Source organism: Lepidochelys kempii, chromosome 3 (genome assembly GCF_965140265.1).
Source record: "Lepidochelys kempii isolate rLepKem1 chromosome 3, rLepKem1.hap2, whole genome shotgun sequence".
Taxonomy (NCBI): Eukaryota; Metazoa; Chordata; order Testudines; family Cheloniidae; genus Lepidochelys; species Lepidochelys kempii.
This window is the reverse complement of record NC_133258.1, coordinates 103261571-103282180: the sequence shown is the minus strand read 5'-3', so window position 1 is coordinate 103282180 and position 20610 is coordinate 103261571. Positions and strand designations below refer to the sequence as shown.

Here is a 20610-nt window from a genome sequence, read left to right as displayed (position 1 = left end):
AACCACATCTTCTAGTATGGCAGTCACAGCTCTGTGATGCTCCTCAAACTAATCCCCAGGTCTCCTAATATCACTGTCACAGCTCTTCCACCTTATTTCTCTTCCACTGAATCTACACCTAACACAGTGAATGTAGCAGGAGTGCATGTAGATCATTCTCAGTGCTATTGTCACCTCCGTGGATGTAGAGTTAAGGTTGCATAGGCATTTACCTTAACTGTATGCTTACTGGCTTTCAGAAGTTTGAGTTTTGCTGAACTTAATGTTCTGGAAGGGCATGAGCTACTACCAGGCAACCTTAACTCTGCTTTAACAAAGTGTTTTGACATTTAATAGATTGAGCTCCTTGCCTCTCTTACTATAAGGCATGTTTTCCAATCCTTTAATCGTACTCATGGCTCTTCTTTGAACTCTCTCCAGTTATCAGCATTTTTCTTGACTTGTGGACATCAGAACTGGACATAGTATTCTAATGATGGTCTGCACCAGTGCCAAATAAAAAGGTAATGTAATCTCAATACTGATATTTCACTGTTTATACATCCAAGGATTGCTTTAGCCCTTTTGGCAATGGCATTGCACTAGGAGCTCATGTTCAAGGGATTCTCCACCATGAACCCCAAGTCTTTTTCAGAGTCACTGTTTCCTAGGATTGAATCCCCCCATCCTGTAAGTAAGACTACATTCTTTGTTCCTAGATGTATGACTACATTTGTCCATATTATTATTATTATTATTTATTATTTATTTTATTTATTATAAATGTGTATTATCATAGCACCTAGAGAACCTGGACCCCATTTGCTATGCACTGTACAAATATAGAACAAAAAGACAGCCTCTAACCCAAAAACCATTCTCATTTTTTGTCTAGTTTCCTCCTTTGAAGTTAAATGCTATTGTGTGTTTCTTTGGTATTTTTCCTTCTACAAGGATGTTAAATTTAATTACATTATGGTCACTGTTACTGAGTAGTGCAGCTATATTCATCTCTTGGATGTGCTCATGTGTTTCATTTAGGACTAAATCAAGAATTGCCTCTCCCCTTTTGGGTTCCAGGACTATCTGTTCCAAGAAGTAGTCATTAATGGTGTCTAGAAATTTTATTTCTGTATCTCCTCCTGAAGTGACATGTTCCCAGTCAATATGGGGATAATTGAAAGCCTCCTTTATCATTGGGTGTTCAATTTTGTAGCCTCTCAAATCTCCCTGAGCATTGCACAATCACCTGGTCAGCTGTAGGTAGTATGTTTCTGCTGCTGTACTCTGATTATTCAAGCATGAAATTTTAAAATTTCTATCCATAGAGATTCTGTGGTACAGTTTGATTCATTTAAGATATTTTACTATATTTAATTCTGTGCTTTCTTTGACATGGAGAGTTATGTTAGCTGGTGTTGCCAAGTTAGCATTTACAAGGTATTAATAAGGCTTCAGAAATGATGCCTAGTTAATCACTCTCTTGACTAAAGTACCCCATTGAGACGAATGAATAAAAACCTAACACACTTTTTGTTTTTGCATAAATAATAAATGGTGATGAATAGGAATAGTTTGTATTTTTGTGCCATTTTGTCAAGTAATTCTGGATTGCAGTCTTGTGAGATCTCAAGCTAAGCAGTTACATCTAAGTTACACTAAGCAGTGAATCCTTGGATGGGAAACCTCCAAGGAAAACATGGGTGCCTCAAGATGGTGCTGGAGATTCAGCAGCTTGGCCAGTCAGTGTCCAAGTTCAGTGTTGGGAAGCATTTTGCTGTGCAGATGCTATCTTTCAGGTGAGATGTAAGCAAACAAAATCTGGAGTCATGGCCGTTTGTGATCACTAAAAATTTCATTTCACTTTTTGCAAGAGAGTAAGGGAGCTAGTCTGATCAAATTCTAAATTGTGTAATAAGGTCCACCTACCTAAATTCTTCTGTGGCTCATATTGGATGAGGAATTCTTCAGTTCCTGTAGTGTAGCATTTAACAGTAGACACACACTTCTGCTTTGTTATATACTACGTGTGGCTGCTTTGCTGTGGTGGCTGGGGTATTTTTTTTCTTTGCAGCATAACCTATACAGCCCCTGGGATCTTTCAGGACAGAAAATGTTACAGAAGTATAAAATACTGAAGCAGCAATACTACACTGTCTGTTTATAGACACAAAAGACAATGATGGACAGTACATTAGTTGCCATTCTGAAGATTATTTTTGCTACTTGATGAATTTGAAAAATACAGTTTAAAAAATGATAGCTTAGATAGAGAAAATGAGAATCTGCAGGAAGATATACAGAAAATTTTTAAAATCTCTGGCTGCAGATTTCTGTTTCCCAGATTATATCCTGGTGTCTGGAATATAACCCTGTACTGTATTATGTGTGTTTGTCATTGCTGGAGGAAAACTGCTTTATTAATCAGTATGCTAGAAAAATAATAGATTAAGGAAAACTCTAGCTTTAGTCATTTTGGGATTCTCTGATTGTTGAACTTTAACACAAGATTAAATCTCTCCTATTTTAAAATGAGATTATCTAGGGGGAACATCCTTGTTCTTATCCATGTTGATTAATAGGCTATATTTAGACTTCTGATACTGTTAATTAAAGGCTGTGTGTCAAATGTTATGTAATTCTTCCTTCCGATTACAGTGGATAAAAATAACTATTAATATTATGGGTTTTAATTTTGTTGTCATGAAAGGGATAATTTATTCAGCAAGAGAAGAGTGGTGTGTAGAGAGCTCAGTGGTCTTCAGTCAAGCCTGGTGGATCTGTGCAATTTATAGCACTCAAAACAAAAAAGTGGCAGTGAGAATACTAGCCTAGCCTGTAGAGAAGATGATCAGCTGTGGACAAAATTTATTTGCTAGTGGCCCTCTTTTGTTGTGTATATTTGGATACTAATGAAGATATTTCAACCATTAGATTGGAAGCAGGTATGCGCTACGCATATTTTATTTGTTTTTTGTCCTGTTCCTTTTTATAAACTTGAGAGTACCCTGCTTTCTTCATGCTCAGTCTCTTGAGAGAATAAAATCAATCACAAAATGTATTCTTCCCTACTCTCCAAAAGACAAAAGTAATTGGTAAACTGCAGGGTATTATAATTTAACAGTGTTTTGGTTTCTACCTTAAAGTAGTAAATGTTTTCTATTTCTATCTGAGTCTGAATTTGAATTGTGTGTAAAGCAGTGGTATCCTGTTGAGACACATACTTTATAGTGCCTTATAGTGACAATAAATCTAACTTTAGAAATATTCAAATTGATTTTATGTAACTAAAAAAAAAACCCTAAGACATGATTATTTAAAAATACATTTTCTCTTTTTTCATTTCTTTTAAGTGTTATGACCATAGGGATGCATAGTTTAACAATGACACTGAAGTAGTTTTGTTTCTGAGCTAGAAATAAATGATATTTCTGTTGGGGGGAAAAATATTGTTGTTAGCTGTGAAATGACAAGTTACATTTCTACAATAAAAGATGCTCCCTGCAGCCTCCCATGTAAAGCCACTTTTGGTCATACCTGCTAATTTCAAACACCTTTCAGAATATAAAGTTGGTATGGTTTCTACCTCAAAAGACTGCCTAGCAGCAAGAGGTAGAAATGGTATAACTAGATGTTAATGCGTAGCTTCTGTTTCTCTCTTTTTGGTTTCTAGAGCTGTGCAAATATTGGAATTTTGGTTCGTTGGCAGTTCTGAAAAATAAAATAATTTTAAAAAAACAACAAATTTTTTTGGTGTATCAAAAAGTCAAATTTCATTTCAGTTTGATGATCATTTTATATTTTTATTAATAAAAATAAATATTGAAATGAAAAGTTGTTTCAAACTGAAAAATCAAAACACTTTATTTAGAAAATGTCAAAACAAAATGCTTTGATATTTTTCAGACTTTTTTTTATAATTGTTTCAATAAAAAAAATTAAGTGTTTTGGTGTTGCTGAATGTGCATATTTGATGGGTGTGTGTGTGTGTGGGGGGGGGTTGGCCAATAAATTTCACCCAACCCTATTTAGTACATTATGACAGTTCAGTAATTGCTAGAACTTATGCTTGGCATATCCACTCAAGTTTCTTTTAGAACTAATATACCTCACATTTTGTAAGAAGGAATTTAGGACCCTGTCCTATCATCTTTACTCCACCAAAGCTAATGTTGACTTCATTTGGAGTATCGTCTGAGTGAAGAGGGTGTGCAGGATTGAGTCTTAATTGTTTTTTGGTTTTTTTTTAAAGCATGAATCTGTAAAATCTCTCTTTAGAGCATGCCACAAATTAAAGAGAAATGGATTCTATTTCATTGACTCTGTTTATATGGTGAGAAGTATTTCTTGCATTGTTCCATATAAATTGAATTGCATTTTAGATTTATTCTGATCTGGTTTGGTTTTTTTTAGTCTCAGTATTACTAACCCAGTCATTCAGGCTGGCATAAATTTATACTATACATTTTGTAACTTAGTTTTGTTAATTAAAATATTCTGAATGTTGGTGTGTGTTTTGCAGAATGTTGAACTTTAAGAAAGAAAGGTGTAGTGTATTGAGCCATTCTTAATATAGGACTGAAAATGCCACCAGGTGAGAACTTCTATATTTTTAATTTCCAAAATGCATTTTATTCTTAGAATTGGGTATTAATGTTCAGTTACTTCCATCAATTGATCTTTAGTGCTGCCTTGGATTAATTCTTGGTCAATGCTTACAGCTGATTTTGTTTTGTTTTATTTGAACTTTTTTATTTAACATTTGCAGGATTTATAAAATTGATAGTTAATATGTGAAACAATGTATTTGAGAATTGTCTTGCTGTGTACAATAGATGATTCTACGTATATTGCTTCTTTGAGTTATGTTCATCTGGTTGCCATTGTAAATGGAAACTTTTTCTCAGTTTCACAAGGTAAAATAAAAGTCTTGATTAGTGTAATTCATCTCTGGTGAAAATGCTGCCCTCTATGCCTAAAAGTGTAATCAGGTGCTGTTGTAATGAACCTAATTATTTGAGCCAATTAACCTTATTTTAACTTTTTTTCTAGCAGAGAGTGAGGCAAAGGCAAAAACCAAAGTTCGCTTTGAGGAAATATTCAGGAGTCATTCTGGGCTAACAGAAAAAAAGAAATCAAAGAAGCAAAAATTTCACTCTCATGAGAATATTATGGTGAGTTTGTTAACCTGAGAACAGTGATTCTGCTTGCCTTCATGGAAAAAATCCCATATCTCTCAGCAAAGGAAGTATGCTTTCTCCCTCCCAGCAGAAAGGAGTTGCTGTAAGCTTCAGCAAGCACTATGAAAAGAAAACATGGTGTTTGCTTCATAATAGAAAACTTCCATTTTTAATGTATTACTTTTATTCATTATTGATGTCCATACTGAACAATAAGAGTAAACGCCAGTAGTTTACAACCTACAGTGACCTAGTGATACTAGTCATGTAATTCGAGGTTAATGTTCAAGGATGCCTACAGGCATGCCTACAGTTAAAATTGTGTCAACCTATTCTTATCCACCACATTTTTCAGTAGAATTTTGGAGGCCATCCTTTAAGCTTTCCAGATTCACATTAACTTCAGTTGGAGTGTCGTGTGTGAAGGGCTTGCAGGATCATTCCCACAGTAATACTAGTAGTTAGCTCTTAGAGCAAATAGCTCATGTCTGTGAGTTTTACAGATGCTTATCAGTTGTCTAGTTGGTAACAAAGGTAAATGTCAACTTTATTAAGTTTTCCAAAGCTAGTATCATGAAAATAAGATTATTAAAACAAAACTAAATCAAACTAGAACTCCCTCTCCTCTTTCCCACTCATTTCTCTGCTTCTGAACAGCACTGAATATGACTCTTCTCTCCTCGCACCCTCCAGGAATTGTCATCTAACATCCACCCAACCTCTTTCCATCAGCCTTCCTCTCTTGATTTTGATTCATGGCTGTCTATCTTCCTTGCCTCACAATCTCCCTCACTCATTTGTGGTGACTTCAGGTTCCATGGTGATGACCCATCCGACCCCTAAGCTCAGTAGTTTTCAACGTTTTTTCATTTGCGGACCCCTAAAAAAATTTTGAATAGAAATCTTAGACCTAGTCTGTGGACCCGCAGGGTGAAAACCACTGTTTTATGGTAATGACAACCTTTCACAGAGCCCTTAGATATAGTCTGCGGATCCCCAGGGGTCCATAGACCACAGGTTGAAAACCACTCGCCATCACGTCTTCATTCAACTTGCAACCCTGGTCAATAGTCCACTCACCAAAATGGCCACTCGTTTGACTTGGACTCCACCAACCACTGCTCTCATTTATCTCTCTGTTGCTGAGTTCCCCATCCAGCCAGTAAAAGCTGGCAGATTACAGGAACATCAACACACTCTATTGGTGGCCCAAAAAGCTGCCTGTGGCTTAGTTCCTTAGACAGCTCCAGCCTGTACAACCTTAATTCATGCCACTGGTACGTATGCATTATGATACCGTCTTTAATTACATAATCACATATTATTTTTTCCACAGGACCTTTGCTTCATTCAGTGCACAGCATGGATGGTACTCTCTCAGTTGGTAGCCGGTCAATATTTCATTTCATTCTCAGCACTCCATGTGTGGTCTCAGACCTTATTGCATACCTTTCAGAGCCTGTTCTGAATACAAAATTATTAATTTCCTCGTGGTGCTTATCATCTGTGACAAAGTTCCTGCTCTACCTTGGTGGGTCTTGCGCTTATTGGCGGATTTGCTCGCCTCGGAGTTTCACGGCAGCCCTGAGCTTGGCCGTTTTTCTGAATTCACAGTCCAAGTCGACTCCTCCTGTGTCTGACCAGGAGTTGGGAGGATTTGGGGGGAACCTGGGCCCGCCCTCTACGCCGGGTTCCAGCCCAGGGCCCTGTGGAATGCAGGTGTCTAGAGTGCCTCCTGGAACAGCTGTGTGACATTAAACTTCCTGGGCTACTTCCCCATGGCCTCCTCCCAACACCTTCTTCATTCTCACCATAGGACCTTCCTCCTGTTATCTGATAATGCTTGTAAACCTCAGTCCTCCAACAGTCCGCATTCTCGCTCCCAGCTCCTCACACACACACACACACCACAAACTGAAGTGAGCTCCTTTTTAAAACCCAGGTGCCCTGGTTAGCCTTCCTTAATTGATTCTAGCAGCTTCGTGATTGGCTACAGGTGTTCTAATCAGCCTGTCTTAATTGTCCGCAGAAGGTTCCTGATTGTTCTGAAACCTTCCCTGTTGGGAAACGGAACGTCCTTTGCTTGCTCCTCAGCTATCTGCTTTCTATTCTTTCCTAAAGCCCCCTAGCCTGGATTTTTCTTACTTTTTGAACCTGCCTTAGTCCCCCCCGCGACCGGGCCAGATCCTTTTTTTTGCTTTGTTTTGATTCTTTGTTTTTTTTTTCTTCTTGCCGTCTACGTGCTGGTCGGCTCTCAGCTTGCCGCCAGCACCCGCCCCTCCCACGCCTGCTTTCGGGCGCAGCTATTTGCCTCAGCTGGGCCCCCCGGAGGAGGGGGGGGAAGATTGCCGATTTTGCTGTCTGGAGGTGGGGAGTGGAAACCCCCAGACCCAGCCGTTTTGCTGGCAGCTCGGACTTTACAACATTCTCAGCATGCCGGAAGCCTTGGAACACAGCCAACACAGCTGGAGAAGAAGATTTCAGAAGACAGGAGAAATAATCCGGGGAAGCTATAAATCATCGTGAAGGGGGCCGTAAGACTGAGTAATTTTCTGAATTATACTCTCGTGGGGGGGAGTTTGACTGTGGTTACTTGCGTTTGTGGCGGCACAGGGGGTGTGGCGCGGAGCCCCCCCCCGGTCCATCGGTGTCCCTAACCCCCCCACCATTACTACAACTGTCACAGCCCCCCCCGCCGTCCGTCCCTGCTGGCAACCTGCCATCTCCCTTCGGATCCAGCTGTTCGCTTTGAACTTTGCCTTTCGGACCGGACATAACAGCCGACCCACCGAGACTCTTTGGACAAACGTGTGTGGGTCTGCACCCCCCCCCAATTGCTTAGCCCACAGCTTGTCCCTATTACTGGACCCCGATTTTGTTTTTTCCCCCCGCCCCCAGTCCAACCCCCTCGGCATTCCCCCCCCGCCTGCAGCCCAGCGGGGAGGAGCGGTTACTTTGCTTCCCCCTCCCTCCTCCTCCTTCCGGTGTCTCCCCGTCTCTCCCTGCTCACAATGGCGGGGAAAGAGAGGGGCGAGGCCCCTTTAACAAAATCAGTTGTCCCTCCCCCACCACCACCCCTGCCCGACCCCCAAGGTCCCCCCCCCACTATTGTTAAGATACTTGCCACCCCCCCCCCCCCCGCTGGGGCACCGGCAGCAGGAGGCACCGGGGCGATTGCTGCTGCTGCGCCCACCGCCCCCCCAGATTCTAGGAAACCCCCCCCAGCTGGCCGGAAGGGCCAGGGCGGGATGAAAGGAAAGGGCCCCGCTAAAACCACTAAGCCCTCCATGGCAGGGGCTGCCCCCACCGCTGTGGCCTCGTCATCAACCGTGGCATCCCTCCCTGTGTTTCCCTCCACCAGCTCTGCGATTGTCCCTCCCCCGGCCCCCAGGACGTATGCCCGGGAGGTGACGGGCTCCCCCCTGCCTGCCGCCTCGTCATCTCGCCCCCCCCGCCTCCGCCACCATCACCAGCGGCCGGGGCCCTTTCCCTGCCTTGACCAGGAGGCACGGTGTCCGTTGCCTCCTGGTGCCCACCTCGCCCCACGTGGAGACATACGTGCAGGCGTTGGCGAAGGTGGTAGGACCCACGGCTATTGTGGTGGCCTCCAAGATGTATGGGAAGGTCGTTTTTTTCTTAGCTTCGGAGGCTGCCGCCCAGGAGGCGGTGGAGAGGGGCCTGGCGGGGGGGGGGGGTGTTTGTCCCCCTAGAGCCGCTAGAAGACCTGGGCGTTCACCTCGTCCTCACCTCCGTTCCTCCCTTCTTACCCAATGTTGCCCTGTTACCCACTCTCTCCACTCTGGGGAAACTTGTCTCTGTCATCAGCCCTCTCCCGTTGAGCTGCAAGGACCCCACCCTCTGTCACGTCCTTTCGTTCCGCCAGCAAGTGCAGCTTCTACCGCCGGCGGGGGCGCGTGACGGAGAGGCGCTCGAGAGGTCTTTCCTAGTCCCCTACCAGGGAGCCCGCTATCGGGTCTTTTACTCCACCAGAGAGGCCCGGTGCTACCTCTGCCGCTCAGCGGGGCATGTCCGCAGAGACTGCCCTTTGGCCTGGGGGGGAGGGGCACCCGAAACCCCCGAGACCCGGCAGGACATCAGCCCCATCGCTGCTGACGCCCCTGGATGCCCGGCACCTGAAACCAACCCTCCTCCTACTCGACCCATCGCTGCTCCCGTCCGGGCCCAAGAGATACCTTCCCTACAACGCCCGGGCGAGCAAGGGAGTTCCACCCTTGCTATTACCAATCCAGCAGAGCCTATGGAGGAGGGTGTGGCAAGGATATTACCGGGTATAGGAGAGGGCCCGCCCCAAGGAGAAACCCCCGCCCCTCATGCTGCCTCACCGCTACCCCCCCGAACCCCTGAACCATCGCCTCCGCCCCCCCGACATGACCCCTGCTAACCAACCCCCAGATGACGCTATGGAGGGCTGGACCCTAGTCCAGGGGAAGCGAGGCAAGCGGAAAGCTCGAGCTCCACTGCATCCATCCGACGCAGAAGCCCCCCAGAAGACCAGGAAAGGAGGCACTGATATTGAGCCTCCCGCCACGGCCACGAGTGAGATCCATCCGCTGGTGTCGGGAGGGGAAGAAGGACTGGCATTGGAGGGCAGAATCCCCCCTCCACGGGAGACCTTCCCCTCCGAGACTCCTGAGGACGCCCCTTCTGCCTGGATACCACCCGAACCCCCCGCGGACCCCGAGGCGACCGTTGAGACGGGCCCTAGAGGAGAGGCCCCCGGGGTAGCAGGAGCTGGCCTCTCCCCCATGTATGCGGAGATTGAGGCCCTAGATTTGACCCCGGTCACCCAGGGAGAGGATGATCTACTGCCGGCTGGCCTTGAGCTGGGCAACCTTACCTCAGCCTCCCTTTCCCCATGCTCCCTCCCCCTGATTGCCTTCCCGGGCGAGCACCCTGCAGAAGGTGGTCCACCACCTGATGCCATGGCTGCTAAGACCACCATGGAGCCAGTGCCTAGCATTATTGGGAGTCCCCTCCCTTACCCCTTGACTCTGCTCAGGAGGCACTTTCCTTTAGCTGCTTGCCTCCTGAACCCCAGAGCCTTACCCCTGCTCCTGCCCCCACCCCTGTCCCTGCCCAAGTCCCCTCCTCCTGCAATGCTAATGCCACCCCTGGGGTTATTTCCTTCCCGCCTTTCGCAGATTCCCCCCAGGGAGCAGTCTTTGCACTTTCTAGTTGTGACCCATTAGGAGTGGCAGTTTTTTCCCTGCCATCCCCCTCCACCCCAAGGTGTGAAATGAATTTAATAACCCCAGCCTGTCAGACGCCCCGTTGGTGGTCTGCACCCTGTCTACCCGCCTTAGCGGACCATGAGGGTGTATTAAGAGTCCCACCAGGGAACACCCCGGAAATTGTAACCCCACCCCGCCATGAGCTGCGGCATGCACTACGGAAGTTCCTAGAACACACCCGTGGTGCCCGCAATAGGGTACAGCTGGCTCTTCAGCTATGGGGGGACTTTGACCAAATCCTCCAGGCCACAAGGGCCCTTATAAAGGAGGGCAGGGGGCAAGGAAGGCGTGGTGCTGCGGCCTACGAGCGAGCCCGCAGCTTCGATCTACTCATCCACGGGATGGGTCACGGGTTGCTGCGCAACCCGCCGGGGGCCCTGAACACCCCCGCCAACAAGAAACCCCCACCCCTCCAGCCCTCCGCATGACGCCTCTTATTATTGCGACCCTGAATACCAGGGGCTGTAGGATGGCTCTCCGCAGGTCCCAGGTGCTCTCTTACCTTTGGGAAGGGGGGTACTCTGTAGTTTTCCTGCAGGAGACCCATACGGACCCGGCCGCCGAGGACAGGTGGCGGCTGGAGTGGGGGGACGGGGTATACTTTAGCCACTTCGTGACTTGGCAAGCTGGAGTGGCGACCCTGTTCTCCCCCAACCTACAGCCCGAGGTGCTAGGGGTCAATGAGGCCGTGCCGGGCCACCTGCTGCACCTTCGAGTCCGTATGGAGGGGCTCGTGGTCAATCTTGTTAACATCTATGCCCCGCAAATGAGCTCCAGGCGGCCACAATTCTATCAGCGGGTGTCCGACTTTCTTGGCACCCTGGATTTGCACGAGTGCGTGGTCCTGGGAGGGAACTTTAACACCACCCTCGAGGAACGGGACCGCTCAGGGGCCGAGCCAAGCCCGGCCGCCGCGAATATTCTCCGAGGGATAGTTGAACATCACTCTCTAGTGGACGTCTGGCGTGACCATCACACAGATGACACTTCCACGTTCACCTTTGTCCGGGTGGAGGCCCATCGGTTACACCACTCTCGGTTGGACCATATTTACTTATCCCGTTTCCATCTTTCACAGGCCCACTCCTCCGCCATTCGGCCGGCCCCATTCTCCGATCATCATTTAGTCACCGTAACGGTCTCCCTCTGTGCAGAGAGACTGGGGCCGGCCTATTGGCACTTTAACAACAGCCTGTTGGAGGACGAGAGCTTCGTGATGTCCTTCCGGGAGTTTTGGCTGGCCTGGCGAGAGCAGTGGCGTGCCTTTCCCTCGGTGCGGCGATGGTGGGATCTCGGGAAGGTGCGCGCCAAGCTGTTCTGCCGTGACTACACTCGGGGCACCAGCCGACGGCGAAATGCGGCGATAGAGCAGTTGGAATGGGAGGTCTTAGAGATGGAGAGGCGCCTGGCCGCCGATCCCGAGGACCCGTCCCTCTGTGGAGCGTGCCGGGAGAAGCGGGAGGAGCTCCGGGCCCTCGAGGACCACCGGGCCCGAGGTGCCTTCGTTCAGTCCCGCATCCACCTCCTTCGGGAGATGGACCGCGGCTCCCGCTTCTTCTATGCCCTGGAGAAAACGAGGGGGGCTAAGAAACACGTCACCTGCCTTCTTGCGGAAGACGGCACCCCCCTCATGGATCCGGAGGAGATGTGTGGGAGGGCCTGTGACTTCTACACAAGCCTTTTCTCCCCGGATCCGACCGATCTTGGCGCTTGCGGGGTGCTCTGGGAGGAACTCCCCACGGTCAGCGTAGGCGGACTGAGACCGACTAGAGCTGCCTCTCACCCTGGCCGAGTTCTCGGAAGCCCTCCGTCGCATGCCCACCAATAAATCTCCGGGCATGGACGGGCTGACCGTGGAGTTTTACCGCGCGTTCTGGGACATCCTCAGCCCAGACCTAGTCACCGTCTGGACTGAGTCCTTGCAAAGCGGGGTCCTCCCTCTGTCGTGCAGGCGAGCGGTGCTCGCCTTGCTGCCGAAGAAGGGGGACCTCCGCGATTTACGAAACTGGCGTCCCGTCTCACTCCTTAGCACGGATTACAAAATCGTAGCGAAAGCAATCTCGCTGCGGCTAGGGTCCGTGATGGCGGACGTGATCCACCCAGACCAGACCTATGCTGTCCCGGGTGGCAGCATTTTCGACAACCTCTTTCTAGTCCGAGACCTTTTGGAATTCGGGCGGAGAGATGGTCTGTCGTTCGCCCTCCTGTCTCTTGATCAGGAGAAGGCGTTCGATAGAGTAGACCATGGGTACCTCCTGAGCACTCTGCAGGCATTTGGATTCGGACCTCAGTTTGTGAGTTTTCTCCAGGTGCTGTATGCCTCCATGGAGTGTTTGGTTAGGCTCAACTGGACCATGACTGAACCGGTCACCTTCGGGCGAGGAGTGTGGCAGGGGTGCCCCCTCTCGGGCCAGTTGTATGCTCTGGCGATCGAGCCTTTCCTCTGTCTCCTCCTCAGGAGGATGACAGGGTTGGTGCTGCGGGAACCGGAGCTGCGGCTGGTCCTGTTGGCGTACGCCGATGATGTACTCCTCATGGTCCAGGACCCGGGCGACTTGGCGCGAGTGGAGGCATGCCAGGCCATCTATTCGGCAGCCTCCTCCGCCCGAGTCAGCTGGGTCAAGAGCTCTGGCTTGGCGGTGGGGGACTGGCGGCAGGTAAGCTCCCTCCCACCCGCGCTTCAGACCATCCGGTGGAGTGCGGGTCCACTGCTCTATCTCGGCGTTTACCTTTCCACCACGCACCCTTCCCCGCCGGAGAACTGGCAAAATTTAGAGGGCGGGGTGATAGAGCGGATCCGGAGATGGACGAGGCTACTCCGATGTCTCTCCCTCCGAGGGAGAGCACTGGTGCTTAACCAACTAGTCCTGTCCACGCTCTGGTACCGGCTCAACACCCTGGCCCCGGCCCCGGGTTTCCTGACCCACCTCCGGAGATTGATTCTAGAGTTCTTCTGGTCAGGAATGCACTGCGCCCCTGTTGGAGTTCTTCATCTACCCCTGAAGGAAGGAGGGCAGGGCCTGAAGTGTCTGTACACTCAGGTCCGCGTTTTCCGCCTCCAGGCCCTGCAGAGGCTCTTTTATAGTGCAAGTAGTTCGGCGTGGAGCATACTGGCGCACGCCTTCCTGCGCCGCTTCCAAGGGCTCCGATACGACCGGCAGCTCTTTTATCTTTGTCCGAGGGGTTTTCCACGAGACCTCTCTGGGCTGCCAGTCTTCTACCAGGACCTCCTCCGGACCTGGAAACTGTTTTTAACGACCAGGTCCGTGGCAGCCACCGTGGGAGCAGATCTCCTCACGGAGCCCCTGCTACACAACCCCCAGCTCCGTGTGCAGGTGGCGGAGTCCCGCTCGGTGCGCCAGAGGTTGGTCCTGGCGGAAGTCACGAGGGTCGGAGACCTCCTGGACTACGACCGGAGAGACTGGCTGGATCCCCTGACGCTTGCTCGGCGCATGGGGCTCTCCAGCCCCCGCACCCCCCGGCGCGTACTTCAGGAGGTGAAGGCCACCTTGACCCCCGCTGCTCGGGCTTATGTCAACCGAGCCTTGCGCGAGGGCGCACCCCGTCCATCCTCTACTCCAGGCCCGCCGGACCTTTCCATTGGGCCCCTACCCCGTAGATCCCAACAAACCCCTCACCCTTTCACTGCAAGCCGGCTGCCTGAGCTGCAGCCGGTCAGTTTTCAAATTGCACCATGGAAATATTTATATACACTCACGCTTCACACCCTTCACGCCCACACCCTGGTGTCCCGCCCCGATACAAAGTGGCGGGACCTCCTGCCACCTTTGGAGGATGAGCAACCTTGATGGGCCAGCCTGTATTCCACCTTGGTCCCGAGGCCCGTCGGGGACATCAGTTGGCGGCTCCTTCACGGAGCTGTGAGCACGGGCGTGTTTCTGACACGGTTTACCCCCATTCCGGATACTTGCCCTTTTTGTAATGTGAGGGAAACCCTGGCACACGTATATTTAGAGTGTGCCAGATTGCAGCCCCTTTTCCGGCTCCTCACAAATATTCTATTGCGCTTCTGGCTTCATTTCTCCCCTCACCTTTTTATCTATACACTTCCCATCCGTGGCCCCACAAAATCGCGGGATCTCCTGGTCAACCTCCTCCTAGCCTTGGCTAAAACAGCCATTTATAAAACCAGAGAGAGGAGGTTGGCCCATGAACGTCCTGCGATTGTAGGGCCTTTTTCCGATCCTCAGTACATTCACGTATCCGGGCGGAGTTCCTCTGGGCGGCGTCCACCGACTCCCTTCACGCTTTCGAGAAGCGGTGAGCGCTGTCTGGGGTTCTCTGCTCAGTGACCCCGTCCGGTTCCCTCCATCTGACCCTTTGATTGAGGGGAAGAGCGAGAGACGCCAGCCCCAGCCGTTGCCGCTGTGGATACCATCATTAATGTCATCTAGGAGGGGTCCTATAATACATGGGTGTTTACCCCCCCACACCCCTAAACCGCGCACCCCGCAGCCGTGCCCATCTTACCGGGCAATCTCAGGAGAGGGAGGATCGGTGACACTGGGCGCGGCACTAGGTAACTCGAGGGGGTGGAAGACCACGAGTGTCGAGGAAGCCCCCCCGCTCTAGGCCACAAGGTAACTCAGGAGGGTGGAAGACCACGAGTGTCGAGGAAGCCCCCCCGCTCTGGGCCCAGGCTAGCCTGAACACTTCTCCCTCCTGAAAGCTGCTGTGTTATACCTTCTGTTTGCGTTGTTTTGTTTTTGTTTTCCTTGGTAATTCTTGTAAGTGTTACCAATAAACTCTCTTTCTGTTTCAAAAAACAAACAAACAAACCTTCCCTGTTACCTTACCCAGGGAAAAGGGACCTACTTAGCCTGGGGCTAATATATTTGCCTTCTATTACTCTCCTTTTGCCTTCTGGCCCGACCCTGTCACACACCATAGTGCTTATCACCATGGAATCAGAGTGCTTCACAAATATAAATTAATTTATTTTCAAAATACTCCTGTGAGGTAAGTTATCATCCCCATTTTACAGATGGGGACTAGAACAAAGAGAGATTCACATCAGAAGTGTCCACTAATTTTGGGTGACCAACTTGAGTGCCCAGCAACTGGAATTCATCTACCAATAAGCCCTAGGGACTGATTTTTTTCAGAGTACTTAGCATTTTATAGCCGTTTATCTGTTTAGAGCAGAGGTGGGAAAACTACGGCCCGTGGGCCACATTCAGCCTGTGGGACCCTCCTGCCCGGCCCCGAGCTCCTGGCCTGGGAGGCTAGCCCCCGGATCCTCCCCTGTTGTTCCCCCGCTGCCTCAGCTCACTGCGCCACCAGCACAATGCTCTGAGCGGCGGGGCTGCTAACTCTTGCCGAGCAGCACAGCTGCAGAGCCGCGGTCTGTGCTGTGTGGTGGCATGGCTGGCTTCAGCCACACAGCATGGCTGCCTGTCCTGGTGCTCCGGGTGGTGCGGCTGTAGTGGCGCCAGTTGCCGGTGCTCCAGGCAGTGTGGTAAGGGGGCATGGAGCAGGGGGGTTGGAGAGAGGGCAGGGGAATTCGGGGTGGTGGTCGGGGGTGGGAGTATGGATAGGGGTCGGGGCGGTCTGAGGGCGAGGAACAGGGTGGTTGAATGGGGGAAGCGGTTCCAGGGGGGCAGTCAGGAAGGAGGGGGGGGTTGGATGGGGCGGCAGAGGGCAGTCAGGGGACAGGGAGGGATGGATGGAGCAGGATTCCCAGGGGGGCCGTCAAGGGACAGGGGATGGGGCAGGGGTCCCGGAGGAGCCGTCAGGGGGTGAGAAGCGGGGGGTCAGATAAGGGGCAGGGACCGGGCCACGCCTGGCTGTTTGGGGAGGCACAGCCTCCTCTAACTGGCCCTCCATACAACTTCGGAAAAACCAATGTGGCCCTCAGGCCAAAAAGTTTGCCCATCCCTGGTTTAGAGTATGGCTCGCATTGACTTCAGTTGTAGGCCTTAGAAGTCTAAAGTTGATCACTGAGGAAAATTAGGAACACACAAGTGACTTGCCCAGCGTCACACAGGAACTCTGTGGCAGAGGCAGGAATAGAATCCATTTAACCAGTATGGCAATTATGTGTCTTAACCATGACACCATCTTTTTATTACATACCTTCCAACTTCTACAACAAATGAGGCAGAGGCCCTACAGACAACAATTTCCTTCACTGCATAGTCCTGTTCCAGCCCCAAAGCACCATCCTTCCTTCTTACTGAATGAGGCAGGGGTCCTGTGAATAGAATAGTATGTGATCATGTAATAAAAGTCTGTATCATAATGCATATGTACCAGTGGCATGAATTAAGGTTGTACAGACTGCTGCTGTCTGAGGAACTAAGGTCTGAGCCTAGTCACAGGCAGCTTTTTGTGCTACCGATCAAATGTGTTGATGTTCCTGTAATTTGCCAGCTTTTTGGGGGCAGTGTTTGATATAGTTAGGAGGAGCGTCTGTTTTGCTAAGAGTTGTGGCTAAATTTAAGTGTACAAAGGGGTTTGTTCAAATTAGGGATATATATGTGTGTGTGGGTGCTGTAGATGATGAACTGCACAAAGTTTACAAAAAATGTAACACACCAGTCAAAATATCTCAGGTGTGATTTTTGAGATTTCTTCAGTGGAACACTTTTTACAGATCAGGATAAATTCAGAAAATCACTGACATGTAAATGATTAATTCCAAGTTATTTTCTGAAAGAAAACCAGTGCTTTCTCAGCTACAGAGAAGGAGTAAGGTTCTGTCAAAGACAAAAGAGTGACATAACCTTGACTATGGTGTCACTATTGTTCCTCTATAATTATTTGTCTGATAAATAATTTCATCCATTATACTTCATGGGTAAAACCTGCTCAGTAAAAATGCAGATAAGGAGGTGGGATAATCCATCCAAAATCAGTTGATGTTTCTGTATGCTTTGCCTTTTTTCATTTTGTATATAATCTGCATTTTTTTAGCCACTGTAAAAAATATTTTTCCTTTCTTTCCTTTATCTGTCACTCTTAAAATTACCTGTACATAATCTGCCACATCCTTTTGGATTGTTGGCTTTTGTATGGAAAGAATGTTGTTGGACTAACTAAGCAGGAAAAGGTTAAATTCATATGATGATGAGTATTTTCATGATTAAATACTACATAATTTTAAGTACACTCTATGTAATTAAAAATACTCAAAAGGTGTGTGAATACAGGGCTGGCCTTAGGTTTTTTGCTACCCTAGATGAACATCATTGCATGGAGTCCTATTCCCTATTCTTCCATACATTTACATCCCACATTTAATAGAATTATTTAATTTAATATTTTAGCATGCGTTTTTTACATTACTATGTCTGGGTTTATGTTTCTCTTTCCTTTCCCTCACTCCCTTTTTCTTTATGAAAAAAGAAAAGGAGTACTTGTGGCACCTTAGAGACTAACCAATTTATTAGAGCATAAGCTTTCGTGAAAGTGAGCTGTAGCTCACGAAAGCTTATGCTCTAATAAATTGGTTAGTCTCTAAGGTGCCACAAGTACTCCTTTTCTTTTTGCGAATACAGACTAACACGGCTGTTACTCTGAAACCTGTCATTTTTCTTTATGTTGACTCTGTGTTGGTGCATTTTTTCTCCCACTCTGTTTATCTGTCCAATTTATTTTTCTAGTAAGAATAATAATTCTCTCGCTCTCTCTCCCCGTCCCTTCTTTCTTCAACATCTCCAATGCTTTTCTACCTCCTTTTGTAATCTCCCTCACCCCCATGTCCATCATGGCTAAACCAGGCTTCCTCCTCATCTCAAGGGTAGAGAGGAAGGTTTGGCAGCTAAGTAAGCTGAGGTGAAACTTGTGATGGAGGCAGCTGGTTGGCAGATAGGGAATGATCAACTTTTCTTGGTTAGTCACATGAAAGGTCAACCATATCCTTCTCTCACTCTTCAGAGATGGATCTCTAGAAATCAGAGATTCCAAAAGTGTGTGCGCCTTTGTAGCTACATGCTTTGCCCACGTTTAGGATTGGACCTGCCTGCTTCCTTCCCCAACCCCTCAGGATGACATTTAGTGGCATTATCTAGACAGACCAGGTGAATATTTAAATATCAGGTTCTTATATAATGTCCTTGAGTATTAAAAAAAAAACAAAAAACAAACAAACAAAAAAACCCCCACAAAACAAAAAACCAAGAACCCAAAAGAGAAATACAAAAACTATAAGATTACTTAAAGGAACCCTATCAATCTAAAATTGGTTTGTCTTAGATTTTTTTTATCTGCTATTCTTACAAGTAACACCCGTGGTAGGGGTTCTCAACCTGGGGTTTGTGTAAAGGTATCAAGAGTTCTTTGGCCACTGTGCCCTTCCTAGCTAGATGGGAAGTGAATCCCAGGATTGTCTTGCTATTGAAAAATAGGGTAATGGCAAGGAAAAAGCTGAAGAGTAACAGAAATAAAATATTTGTACTGGAAGAAGTCAGAGGGGAAAAGATATATTTTAGTTATTGGGGTTTCTTGTGGGTGTGTATCTGAAAGCTCTGTCTGTATAGTTAGTTTTACTGTTTCCCCCTGTGTAGTCAGTAACACCCCAATCCTGCAATGAGCTTCACTTTGGCAACCCCCTGAGCCCACATGGAGCCCCACTGACTTAATAGGAGCCCCACACAAGCTTAAGGACATATCTGTGTGGAGCTCATTGCTGGATCAGGCCTGTAGTAAGTTTGCTGTGTTGTCTGTGTGGATTTTTCATTCATCCATAAAGGGAGAGAAACCTTTACAAAAGTATTTTGCAAAACCACAAAAATTGACAGAGGGGTTCAAAGGTGGGTGTATTATCTGAAAATACTTTCAGCTACGTTTTTGAAGTGGACTAGATCTCAGGTTGACTTGGTCCCTTTAATAAGAGTAGTTTATTAATAGATTTTTTTTCCATAGTTTTATAACTGTCATCTTAAGAGTTGTCAGTTCTTACATTTTATTAAGTCTGTCTTTTGGAAAGTGATTTTCATTGCCAAAATTTGGCACACTGCTCATGGTAAAAAGGACAGGCATTGGCACCTCTAACATTAATATTAATATCCGTTTGAGACGTGTTTTGGTTCTGCATTTCATTTCTCCAGATCTTTCAAAATGTATTACATTGACATATCATATTATTATGGAGTAGTTCTGTTCATTGAGGTAGTTTTGAATTTTACTATGTGGTGAATATATATGTAAGGTGTTTGTTGAAAAAGAACGTTGAAAGTACAGATTTAAAGCTGTCCAAATACAAAAACATATTTTAAGCATGAATGATCTGTTTCTGTTCCATCTGGTACTTGCTAGGTTTAAACAAAACAATGATTAGATGACTAATTTAATTTTTATATTTCACCAAATAGTGTAAACTGATAATGTACTGAGCTATTTTTATTATTTTAACATTGCATATGATTTATACTTAAAATTATGTTCTGTGTTTTTATTTCAAGCTTGACACCTTTAGAAATAATCTTGATCTAGCTAAAGAAAGTGGAAATGATGAGGTAATTATAAACAACACTTATAATCCTGAGGAAAAGAGCCCCCGGTTTACAAAAAACAAACAAAGAGACAAAGCCTCAGTTGCAGAAAAAATAAACAATGATGTTGTTAGTGGAGAAGAAAACAAGCAACCAAAGTCTAACAAGAAGAAAAAGAAAGCAGTGTTACAAGAACAATTTAATGAGGAGGAAAATGTATATGAAACTAAATTGGAGAGTTTTGAAAAACAGATTACTGATTTTCCAGAGAAAAAAACAAAAAGTAAATCACAAACAGATGCATCTCGTCAAAAAGGTAACAACAAGATAAAAAGTACCTTGAATGAAGTGAGAGACGTAACTGAATTAGAAGAGGAAGAACAGCTAATTCAAGCCTATCAGCTGCAAGTGGCTGAGGATGAGGCAAATGCAATTAAGGAGAAAATAAGAAAAAAACTTACAGAACAGATGTCTGAATTCACCTCCAGTGTTCAAAGCCAAAAAGTTGTATTGAACAATGAAGTGGGCAAAAAGAAGAAAAAGAAGAAAGAAGTGCCAGTTGCATCTGAAGCTGAAACAAGGTATAGTGGTAAATTGTAATCTGTGCATGTATACATCTTAAACAAACTGTTTGATTTTTAAGATGGGGAAAGAATCCTGTGATAGAGCTGCAAGGTTTTTTTGTTTTTTGTTGTTAAGTGTGAACGAGCCAGATGATTTTATGTTGAGGGGAGGGAACCTCTT

At 47.2% G+C, this 20610-nt stretch overlaps 1 protein-coding gene across 8 annotated transcripts in view; it reads left to right on the top strand.

Moving 5' to 3' along the window:
* AHI1 (Abelson helper integration site 1) overlaps positions 1-20610 on the top strand; it is a 188633-nt gene that overhangs the window by 9247 nt on the left and 158776 nt on the right. For 5 of the 8 annotated variants that reach the window (XM_073337381.1, XM_073337383.1, XM_073337380.1 and 2 more), the window contains 4 exons: positions 421-503; positions 4502-4573; positions 5032-5153; positions 19837-20447. In XM_073337381.1, the coding sequence (XP_073193482.1) occupies positions 4564-4573; positions 5032-5153; positions 19837-20447 (743 nt within the window). In that variant the 5' untranslated portion in view covers positions 421-503; positions 4502-4563. The remainder of the gene's footprint in view (positions 1-420; positions 504-4501; positions 4574-5031; positions 5154-19836; positions 20448-20610) is intronic. The other 3 variants (XM_073337382.1, XM_073337386.1, XM_073337385.1) reach the window with 3 other exon arrangements.